Source organism: Salvelinus sp. IW2-2015, linkage group LG4q.1:29 (genome assembly GCF_002910315.2).
Source record: "Salvelinus sp. IW2-2015 linkage group LG4q.1:29, ASM291031v2, whole genome shotgun sequence".
In the NCBI taxonomy this organism is placed as follows: Eukaryota; Metazoa; Chordata; class Actinopteri; order Salmoniformes; family Salmonidae; genus Salvelinus; species Salvelinus sp. IW2-2015.
Genome location: NC_036842.1, coordinates 84,088,836 through 84,101,021, shown reverse-complemented (window position 1 = coordinate 84,101,021; position 12,186 = coordinate 84,088,836). Strand labels below are relative to the sequence as shown.

Genomic DNA, 12,186 nt, shown 5'->3' with positions numbered 1-12,186 from the left:
CATCAATAAGGGATCATAGCTTTCACCTGGATTCACCTGGTCAGTCTGTCATGGAAAGAGCAGGTGTTCCTAATGTTTTGTACACTCAGTGTGTGTTTCCCATGCCAATAAAGGCATTTGAATTGGAAAGAGAGAGAGAGCGCATTTCTCTGTTGAATGAAACATGAGCATGCGCACTTTTTCGCATGATATTCCTCGAACTAAAAAAACTAATGCCCGTAGCAGAGACAAGCATTAACTTGCATCCAAAGTAATTATTGGTTTTCAAAATGTTTTAAAACATAATTGACTTGTAAGATGGTAACGTGCTGGACGTTTCTTATCCCAGATGTGCTTAGTGCATGCCCGGCATTTAGCTTACGTTAGTTTCCATGGAGATCCTCTCATCCGCGTTCTRATGTCTGTATTGCAATATTTACTTCGTGTAGAAAAATGTAATATCCCGTTCAATTACTGCCTCAATGGCTGAAACGGATGATAATTAGTACTTGTACAGATATTGAACTTTTATGCACAATTCGTTGATGACAATAGGATCTATATTTATAATATAGCACATCATATTTTATCTCTAAAGCTCTATAGGACATGTTTCCGCGGGGGCTGTAAAAACTGATGCACATGCTTACACAGGGGCATCACGTGACACAGGCACGCGGCTGGAAAAGCAAAGTGCCAGACATTTGTGTAATGTGCTGGTTTCAGCTTGTGGTTTAACCCTTTTGGAATTACGATATATAATGCAGTTTAACAAAATAATATTTTGATGGCATGTTTATAACGATGTTTGCTGACTGGTTAGCCTGCAAAGATCACGTGGACATTGTTGTTGTTKGCCTTGTGGCTAGCTGTCATTTATAGGCGACGAAACGGTTAGATCGCACCTATTCTGGTAATGAAACTACCTTGCTTGGCTCACAAATTTAATCAAAAGATGATTGATTTCTCAACATGACAAGTGAACGTAGATCCCAGAAAGACTGGTATTCTATCCTTGAATCCAGTCCATCGGATGGGCTACAAGACCTCAAACAGAAGTACCAAAGACTGGCCTTAATGGTATGTGTAAACTCTGGCGGTCTCCTGTGTCATATTTTTTCAATTGTACTGATGAATAAACTGCTGTTAGGTTTATTTGCATCTTGATGAACCATGTCAAAAGAGGTCCCAATAATAGAGTGAGAGGCGGAGTGAGAAAGTATCTTGACATAATGTTACTGTTGGTCCGTTAGCACCTAGCTTGTATTTCTAGAAAGTAATACATTTTATGAATATAAACACACCCTCTCTATCACACACATATTACCGACTGGGTGTTTATTTCTGGCCATGTGTGCAAATCAAGACTACATTAATCCACTGCGCTCCAGCATCGGCATGAGTTCTGGGAGTGTCTTCAAGATAAGTCTTCTAGGTGTCGGGCAAGGTTAGTCTACTTCTCATGCAAGCTTAGATTGTCGATGTGATTGATGAAGTATTAACTGCATCTTGCCCTTTGATATTAATCTGTACATTTCTTTTAATCCTTGACAGTACAACACAAAATGGATTTGTATAATCCAAAACCCATTTTAATTACAGAAATCACCTAGAAACTGTCAAATCAATCATACTCTAATCAATAAGCTATAACCCAAAAACTATTTTGGTGTTGATTTTCAGAGTAATGTTTTTTTATCTGAAAATGTTTTTGTCTGAAAATAGCTGCACTGTTCTATAAACACAGGGCTTTGAGCAAGAGTATGGTAGTTCTGGTAATTAGGAATGTTTATTAGCACACGGTAAGTAGGATATAGGCCTAGGCCACAGATATCACCATTAACTGATTACTGTGTATTATTTTGTCAGACTTTCTGGATTCAAGGTGCTGTAGGATTTCACATAAACCATAGGCTCTATGCTTACCAATTGTAAAAACACACAAACCTCAAGCTACCATCAATGTCAACATTTCTTTAAAAATATTTGATTAATCCAATGTTACTTTGAACAAAACATCCTAGACTTTGCTGTTGGCATTCCCCTTCCCCCCTCAGTAATGCCCGCGCCTCCCTCAGACATTAGGGGGCAGTAGTGTGATGAGGGTGGCCTTTTGCTCTGCCACCACCTCATCTGCTCTCCCATCTTCTGAATGCCTGCACAGCACACGCCTCAGCCTCGTGGTAGAAACAGACAAGTCTGATACAGCACAGAGAGGGAGAGAGAGAGAGAGATGATTCATGGTAAGAAGTGCCTAGTGCTCCAAATTGCCAGTGCTTTATATTGTGTTCTTGCCTCTCTAAGCTCCATTAGCCCCAGTAAATGAATATTTTACAATGCGTGCAAAGAGACATCAATTAAAGTACGTAACTCCACAGGAACGYAGGGTGGGCCATTTTATAAGAGCTGGGGCTTTTCATTGTGTTATGTATTTATGAAAAAACCCTGAGCTGCATGGAGACTCAGAAGTGGGGGGAGGAATTACAGCAAATAGGTTTCTCTGCTGTAAAATGTCAAAATACTGTCTGGCTGGAATTTTTACAGTAGATGAAAATGTGTTTACTTCTGAGCTTCAAATTCTCTCAAATGTCATTTGCAAATAGTCAATCACCAGGCTATAGTGAGTTAAAACAGTCTCTTCAATGTATAAGTTTCGTTTTAACCAGAAACTTGTGAGAACTACTGTAGCAGCATGGACTAGTGGGTCTGGAGATGGAGGTGTAGGCTATTTTCAAGCCTTACACCACGCCCAAACCGGATTTTGTCCCCCCCACACCAAACGCGATCACGACACACAGGTTGAAATATCAAAACAAACTCTGAACCAATTATATTAATTTGGGGACAGGTCGAAAAGCATTAAACATATGGAAATTTAGCTAGCTTGCAGTTGCTAGCTAATTTATCCTATTTAGATAGCTAGCTTGTTGTTACTAGCTAATTTGTCCTGGGATATACACATTGAGTTGTTATTTTACCTGAAATGCACAAGGTGCCTTCCAGGCTTCTTCTTTGGACTTTATATGGTGYTTGGCAACTAACTTTAATAATAAGGTGTATTACCATAACTGACCTCAGTTCATCTTTCAATCACCCACGTGGGTATAACCAATGAGATGGCACGTGGGTATATGCTTCTAAAAGCCAATGAGGAGATGGGAGAGGCAGGACTTGCAGCGTGTTCTGCACCACAAATAGAATCAACTTCTATTTTAGCGCCTGGCAACGCAGACGCTCACAAGCAGTGTGGGTYCAATGATTTGAATWACATGTATGTGTAAATTTATTTTGCAACGCTTGTGCATGCGATGTGACCGGTGTGGTCAGCATGTTAGTTCCACAGCCAGATACTTCACACCTGTAAGCTTCCAGCGCAGAGCACTGTCACAATCAGATCACAAAGGGGAGTTGGACATGCACACCCTCTGGGACTATATCACCACTGTGGAAACAAGCAGCTTCTCTAGGTTTGCTTTGATTTCCTTCAGGATTTGAGAGAGCCACAGAGCTGGTTCAATGGTGTGAGAAGGATTTTGTAATGTTCTTTAGAAAGTGAACAATATTTTTCTGTCAGAATGTTGACTGAATCAGTTCCTTACCCCATCCATCAGAAATCCAGACCCATTTCTAGAGCACAGGCGCCTGGTCACGTATATAGACTTGTCATTTGCATTGCGTGACCGCTCTGAATGTTTTAGAATATGAGCTTCCCCTCTCAGCCTTCTGTTGAGTCTTTGTCCTTTTTAAACTGTAACACTTCCATTGCTGAACAATACTTTTAAATAGGCTAGAAGATAAAGAGTTTGGCACTGGTGTTACAGGTTTTGTTTTTTTCCATTTATGTTTTGAGGTTGGACTATTAGCACGTATAGCGCATTAGCACGTAGGGCGCACCGATTTGGTGTCACCTCGTTAGACAGTATGTGTTACACCTGTGCTGGCCCAGGTGACATTTACGAGTGGCTGGCCCAGTGCTCCAGTTGTCTTGAGAGATGTGGAGGGTTAACACCTTTAGTTGACTCTCCCTATTTGATTTCTAGATWAACATTCCTTTATCTGATCTTCCCTGTTTTTTTGTTTTGCTCAACTTTTTTGTTTGCTTCCTGTCTTAAGTTTGGTGTGGGTTTTTCTTTTGTTTGCCTCTTAGTGGGCAKATTTAGTGGCACTCATGGTGGGTGTCTTTTAGGTCCTAGTTGTTGTTGCTAGTCAACTGTCAGTGGACAGCCCCATGAGTGTCTTTCAGAACCCCTCCTAAAACCCCACATTTTGTTTTGTCAGTGACTCTTTGTGAATTCCTCCTTATGTTTCAGCAACATTTTGTTTGGTTGTCTTGCAGGGGAACTTAACAAAATGGYCGCGCATCCAGGATCTATTTTCCCATGAGTATGGTAGTTGCTCTAATCACCTACTCTGAAGCTTTGCTCTACCCACATATTGGAGTGTTCAAAAGACACATTTGTGGTGGAGTTTCTGTCACTGACATCCACCCTGAGCGGTTATAAGATTGGTGGAGTAATTTTGAAAGTTTCTTAAACACACAGCCTTATAAAAAATAAAAAAAAGCCATGGACTTTAATTTGGAAGCATTTGTGGAAAACCTTACATGGGAGATGCTAGACACATGTACGAAGGTGAATCTGCTCATCATTGCAAAGCATTTTGACATCAAGGTGGCATCTGGCGATCCAAAAGCGGTAGTCTGAGTCAATCGGTAGTTGGTCACTGCTCCTCCAAAGTGTTCTTGTTTTTTTTCAGTGTACACTGCTTTATCTCTTGATCAGAGTTCAGATTATGACACTGTTGAAGCTGCTATCCTTCGGGCTTACCAGTTGATCCCAGAGGCATACAGACAACATTTCCGTAAATTACGAAAGACAGAATCGCAAAATTATGTTYAGTTCGCAAGGGAACAAGCATGTCTTTTTGATCGGTGGTGTGGTTCTCAGGAGGTCAAGGACCTTGAGGACTTAGACACTCYTAATTCTCCAGCAGTTAAAAAATTGCCTTCACAAAAGGGTTGCTACCTACATTTGAGCACAAGGATCTCTCTTGAGAAAGCTGCAGTTCTTGCAGATGAGTTTGTGTTTACACACAAAACTACCATCACAAACAAAGCACCCAGTAGTTAAACCTACACAAAAAGCAATCCAGAGAATTCACCTACTGCAGATTTCAGTCTTTTTCTACAGTGCCCAAAAATAAAGATTGGCGGAACAATTTTCTTTTTTGTATCCGCCATTTTGGCGTTACTGCCGTGAGAAAGTACACGTTGTCTCTGAGTTGAGAGAGAAATAGCCGTTTCTTCTTGAGGGAGCACTTCAGCCCATTAAGTCTCTGGTTGGGACTGATGCATCTCCTAAACAAGATTTTGGATCAGATGTGTATGAATCCTTTGTTTCAGACGGGTTTGTGTGTCTGCCTAGTGCCGGTGCTGTTAAGCAGCCGGTGAAGATACAGCAAGCCTGGGGCAGCCCTTCATTTTGGAGGGTATTTTGTCTTTGTCTGACACTTCAGCAACTGGTTACAGTAGGGTAGTACAAGGCGTGGAGATGTGTTGCATGGAAGTTCCTTTGTATAATGTGGAACTCGAGTTTGATCTTATTTCTGGTTCCGTTGCAGTGAAGCTTAGCCTAKCGGTGAAGGTGGTCTCATTTATTTTTTCGGGAAACAATTTGGCTGGAGGGAAGGTCGTGCCGTTACACGTGCTATGTGTAAAAAAAGGGAGCAAGTCTAGTGTTGAGGATGTCAGCAATCCCACCATGGTCGATCTGTCTGAGAKGTTTATGGGTGATCCTGATTTCCCTTGACCTCTCCTTTGAAAAGCGAGTTTGTAGGACCGCTGAAGGAAGAGAGGGTCCCAACAGTTGACACTTCGATGTCTAGGAAGAAGCTGATTGTGCAACAGTAAATATGTTTCCCTCTCCCCTCTTATTGCTGAGTTTAGAGGTCGGCCGATTATGATTTTTCAACGCCGATACCGATTTATTGGAGGACCCCAAAAAAGCCGATACCGATTAGTCGGCTGATTTTAATATTTTTTTGTTGCTGTAATAATGACAATTACAACAATACTGAATGAACACTTATTTAACTTAATATAATACATCAATAAAATCAATTTAGCCTCAAATAAATAATGAAACATGTTCAATTTGGTTTAAATAATGCAAAAACAAAGTGTTGGAGAAGAAAGTAAAAGTGCAGTATGTGCCATGTAAGAAAGCTAAAGTTTAAGTTCCTTGCTCAGAACATGAGAACATATGAAAGCTGGTGGTTCCTTTTAACATGAGTCTTCAATATTCCCAGGTAAGAAGTTTTAGGTTGTAGTTATTATAGGAATTATAGGACTATTTCTCTCTATCCGATTTGTATTTCATATACCTTTGACTATTGGATGTTCTTATAGGTACTTTAGTATTGCCAGTGTAACAGTATAGCTTCCATCCCTCTACTCGCCGCTACCTGGGCTCGAACCAGGAACACATCGACAACAGCCACCCTCGAAGCAGCGTTACCCATGCAGAGCAAGGGGAACAACTACTCCAAGTCTCAGAGCGAGTGACGTTTGAAACGCTATTTATGCACACCCTGCTAACTAGCTAGCCATTTCACATCGGTTACACCAGCCTAATCTCGGGAGTTGATAGGCTTGAAGTCATAAACAGCGCAATGTTAGAAGCATTGCGAAGAGCTGCTGGCAAAACGCARGAAACTGCTGTTTGAATGAATGCTTACGAGCCTGCTGGTGCCTACCATCGCTCAGTSAGACTGCTCTATCAAATCATAGACTTAATTATAACATAATAACACACAGAAATACGAGCCTTAGGTCATTAATATGGTCGAATCCGGAAACTATCATATCGAAAACAAAATGTTTATTCTTTCAGTGAAATACGGAACCGTTCCGTATTTTATCTAACGGGTGGCATCCATAAGTCTAAATATTCCTGTTACATTGCACAACCTTCAATGTTATGTCATAATTCTGGCAAATTAGTTCGCAACGAGCCAGGCGGCCCAAACTGTTGCATATACCCTGACTCTGCGTGCAATGAACGCAAGAGAAGTGACACAATTTCACATGATTAATATTGCCCGCTAACCTGGATTTCTTTTAGCTAAATATGCTGGTTTAAAAATATATACTTCTGTGTATTGATTTTAAGAAAGGCTTTGATGTTTATGGTTAGGTACACGTTGGAGCAARGACAGTCCTTTTTCGCGAATGCGCACTGCATCGATTATATGCAACGCAGGACACGCTAGATAAACTAGTAATATCATCAACCATGTGTAGTTAAAGTGATTATGATTGATTGTTTTTTATAAGATAAGTTTAATGCTAGCTAGCAACTTACCTTGGCTTCTTACTGCATTCGTGTAACAGGCGGGCTGCTCGTGAGACAGGTGGTTAGAGCGTTGGACTAGTTAACCGTAAGGTTGCAAAATTGAATCCCTGAGCTGACAAGGTAAAAATCTGTCGTTCTGCCCCTGAACAAGGCAGTTAACCCACCGTTCCTAGGCCGTCATTGAAAATAAGAATGTGTTTTTAACTTCTCTACGGTAGGGGGCAGCATTCGGAATTTTGGATGAAATGCATGCCCAAATTAAACTGCCTGCTTCTCGGGCCCAGAAGATATGATATGCATATAACTGGTAGATTTGGATATAAACACTCTAAAGTTTCCAAAACTGTTAAAATAGTGTCTGTGAGTATAACAGAACTGTATTTGGCAGGCGAAAACCCGAGAAAAATCCATTCAGGAAGTCGTTTTTTTGTTAGTTTTCTGTTCAATGCCATTACAGTATCCACTGACTTAGGACTCAAATTGCACGTTTCTATGCCTTCCACTAGATGTCAACAGTCTTTAGAAATTGTTTCAGGCTTGTATTCTGAAAAATGAGGAAGTAAGAGCAGTCTGAATAAGTGGACCCTAAAGTGTCACAGAGCTTTTTCATGCGCGAGACCGAGAGAGTGCGTTTCTTGTTTACCTTTTAAATTGACAACGTTATTGTCCGGTTGAAATATTATCGATCATTAGGCTTAAAACAACTGAGGATTGAATATAAACATCGTTTGACATGTGTCTATGAACTTTACGGATACAATTTGGATTTTTTTGTCTTTGTTTTGACTGCTTTGAGCCTGTGGATTACTGAAGAAAAGGTTTTTGGATATAAAGAGACTTTATCAAACAAAAGGAACATTTATTGAGTAAATGAATGTCTGCTGAGTGCAACCATATGAAGATCATCAAAGGTAAGGGATAATTTTATCTCTATTTCTGACTTGTGTAACGGTTCTTACTTGGCTGGTTACTGTTTGTAATGATTTGTCTAGTGGGGTATGTTCTCAAATAATCGTAAGGTATGCTTTCGCCATAAAGCATTTTTAAAATCTGACACCGTGGTTGGATTCACAAGAAGTTAATCTTTAAACCTATGTAAAATATGTTTTGTTTTCTGAATTTTTATAATGATTATTTCTGTATTTGAATTTGGCGCCCAGCAGTTTCACTGGCTGTTGAAGAGGTGGGACGCTAACGTCTCACGTACCCAAGAGAGGTTACCTGACTTGCCTAGTTAAATAAAGGTGTAAAAAAAAAAAAAACTTAGCAAAATCGGTGTCCAAAATTACCAATTTCCGATTGTTATGAAAACTTGAAATCGGCCATAATTAATCGGCCATTCCGATGAATTGGTCGACCTCTAGTGGTAAGGACATCTTGGTTGCTGATTTGTCTTTTCAAGTGTGGGCACTTAATATGTTTTATGTTTAGCCTGTGTGTAGCCCTGGCACACATTTTATTTTGATGTATGTTTTTCCATTTTGGAGATGTTTTTGTTTGGGCTCGTTCCAAGGGGACAAGAGTTACAGAAACATACATGAGTTTTTCAAAACTTCTGAGTTTTAGGCAACTATGTCCCCCCCCCCCCGGGGGCCCCAAAACAAATTATAAAATAAAAGCTAAATAAGAAAATATTGTCAAAAAAAAAGTGGGTGTATATATACATRTACAATGTTTATATTGGAGGAGGCGACACATTTTAGTTGTGAAATGGAAGTTGTTTTCTGTTGGTGAGAACAAAAATATAGGATATATTTGTTGTCTTAAGGGGGAAGGTGTCACAGGTTTAGTTTTTCCRATTTATGTTTTGAGGTTGGACTTTTAGCACGTATAGCATGTTAGTATGTAGGGGACACGGATTGGTATCACCATGTTAATCAATATGTGTTACACCTGTGCTGGCTTGTCCATCTCGTTAGTCGGAAGGTGTTTAAGAGTGGCTGGCCCTGTGCTCCAGGTGTCTTGAGAGATGTGTGAATGCTGTCCCCTCAGTCATAAAACAAAATTCTGCTTCAGAATTCAGTGCAAATTGCTGTTAATGATTCAATCAGGAAGTACATTTTTGGCTTGTTGTAAAATTGCTTTTTTTCTCATCCTATTCAGATTGTCCTTTTACAAAGTGAAAACAACACTGTAGTGTAATATTTGATAATGCCTCAATGTGTTGTAAGGAAATGTCGTGGTTTGKCRCCAAGGGTGTGTGTRTTAGGTAGTGAGTTGTGATTGTACACTGAACAAAAATATAAATGCAACKATTTCAATGATTTTACAGAGTTACATTTCGTATAAGGAAATCTGTCAATTTAAATAAATAAATGAGGCCCTAATCTATGGATTTTCACATGACTGGGAATACAAATATGCATCTGGTGGTCACAGATTCCTTAAAATAAAGTTAGGGGTGTGGATCAGAAAACCAGTCAGTATCTGGTGTGACCACCATTTATTTGCCTCATGCAGCGTGACACATCTCCTTGATTGTGGCCTGTGGAATGTTGCCTCAATGGCTGTGCGAAGTTGTTGGATATTGGCGTGAACTGGAACAACTGTCGACCAAAGCATCCCAAACATGCTCAATGGGTGACATGTCTGAGTGTGTAGGCCATGGATGAACTGCGACATTTTCAGCTTCCAGGAATTGTGTACAGATCTTTGCGACATGGGGCTGTGCATTATCATGTTGAAACATGAGGTGATTGTGGCAGATGAATGGCATGACAATGGGCCTCAGGATCTCGTCACGATATCTCTGTGCATTCAAATTGCCATRGATTTTAAAATGCAATTGTGTTCATTGTCTGTAGCTTATGCCTGCCCATACCATAACCRCACCACCATCATGGGGCACACCTCCAGCATTCCAGTGGCCATCGAAGGTGAGCATTTGCCCACTGAATTCGGTGACGACGCAGAACTGCAGTCAGGTCAAGTTCTTGGTGAGGACAACGAGCACGCAGATTCCTGAGACGGTTTCTGACAGTTTGTGCAGAAATTCTTCGCTTGTGCAAACCCACATTTTCATCAACTGTCCGAGTGGCTMGTTTCAGACGATCCTGCAGGTGAAGAAGCCAGATGTGGAGGTCCTGGGCTGGCGTGGTTACACGTGGTCTGCAGTTGTGAGGGCAGTAGACGTACTGCCAAATTCTCTAAAGTGGCATCTGAGGCGGCTTATGGTAGAGAAATTAATGAACATTACATTAGGGCTGGGCGATATAGCCTAAAAATCATATRTTCWTTTTTTTTCAAGTTATGGGCGATTCACAYTGTCTAAATGTTTGTTTTCTGTAAATAAGCGTTGTACAATTTAAGGTCAAATACACTGCATTTCAAACAGTCAGCAATAATCTAATGAAATCAGGGCTTATGAAGTTACACCTAGGCTAAATATAAGCCTTCCACAACCATAAGACCCACTAATAATTTAGTTATTTCATGAAAACTAATTTAACCTGCTTTTTTTGTTTTGTTGCAATAATCACTCATCTGTCTTTCAAGTCTGTCTATGAAAGTGCCCTTTTTTAGTTACAAATTTAACTAGAACCATGCATAATGCACATTCACTAATAATGACTTCTTGTAGCAAGCATTAAAATATAGAAAAGGAACACAGGTCTCATCAACAATCTCTCAAGCCTACGTGCTAGTGATTAGTCAGCTAATCTTTATATTTCAAGTTTAGCCAACTTGGATGTGTTTGCTAGCTAACAAGGTAGAACAGTTGAATTGTTATGAGCACACCCTTCTGTCAACTGTTTGAAAAGCATGTTAGCCTGTCCACTTAGTTCAGATGTTCAAATGAAGTGGCCTAACTTATTTCTCAGAATGAGAACGAGTTGCCAATTCCGTATATAATTGTTTTATACTTATTGCACATTTTATAAAACACAGACTAGACAGCTAGTATAACAGTCTTTGGCTAAAATGCTGCTAGTGGTACGTAGTACCCCGATGCTGAACATGACACTGAGCATTCATTTTCCAGAATCAAACTTCACTGATACTCGTTTTAGTACTGTCTGCTCTGCGCGCAATTTGAGTAGTTGAGACATGAAAAGGTAACATCTTCTTTATAACCGTAAGATAATGTCTCAATGTGTTTGTGTCCATATGACCGATTTTCTGTTCGACCAAACCGCAAATGCAAATGGCGAGTTGAAACTGCTTGTCAGAGAGAAGGATTTCTCAACTTTGTTGGAGTGAGAGGTGGGGAGGGGCCTGGTCTGTGTAAACGATAGAGGAAGAGGCGAAACGAAGTTTCACTCTCGSTAAGATCTGTCCAAAATAAGGCCAATGTGTTTCTATGTGCTTATTTTGGACCTCAGCTMGTCGCCTGCCTTCCCAACTCCCATTGTTAGGGCGGAGACGTGCATCTCGTCATTATTTACAGATCTCTGGTGTAAATGGGAAGGCGCACACAGCACAGAGGAGCGAAGGAGACAAGACCAAAAATACAACACGAGAACAAGCGGACATAAACGCTCATAAAAAAAAACGGAAAATAACACAACGTCAAAACAGGCAGTTGAAATTAATTCAATATTTCGCCCAGCCAAACATCATTATATTCTCTGGTAACCACTCTGGTGGACATTCCTGCAGTCAGCATGCTAATTGCAAGCTCCCTCAAAACTGGAGACATCTGTGGCATTGTGTTGTGTGACAAAACTGCACATTTTAGAGTGGCCATTTATTGTCCCCAGCACAAGGTTGTTACGTTAAAGAGAGAGATAGTACGAGCAGATTGACAGTTCTATTTCCTTACATAACATACTATATCGAGCAGATTGACAGTTCTATTTCCTTACATAACATACTATACGAGCAGATTGACAGTTCTATTTCCTTACATAACATA

At 40.3% G+C, this 12,186-nt stretch overlaps 1 protein-coding gene across 1 annotated transcript in view; it reads left to right on the top strand.

Annotated features, from left to right (window-relative positions):
• The first annotated feature begins 621 nt into the window (after positions 1 to 621).
• Positions 622 to 12,186, top strand: part of dnajc24 (DnaJ (Hsp40) homolog, subfamily C, member 24) — a 25,211-nt gene continuing 13,646 nt past the window's right edge. The window contains exon 1 of the mRNA XM_023985928.2: positions 622 to 1,059. Within this exon, the coding sequence (XP_023841696.1) occupies positions 952 to 1,059 (108 nt within the window). The 5' untranslated portion in view covers positions 622 to 951. The remainder of the gene's footprint in view (positions 1,060 to 12,186) is intronic.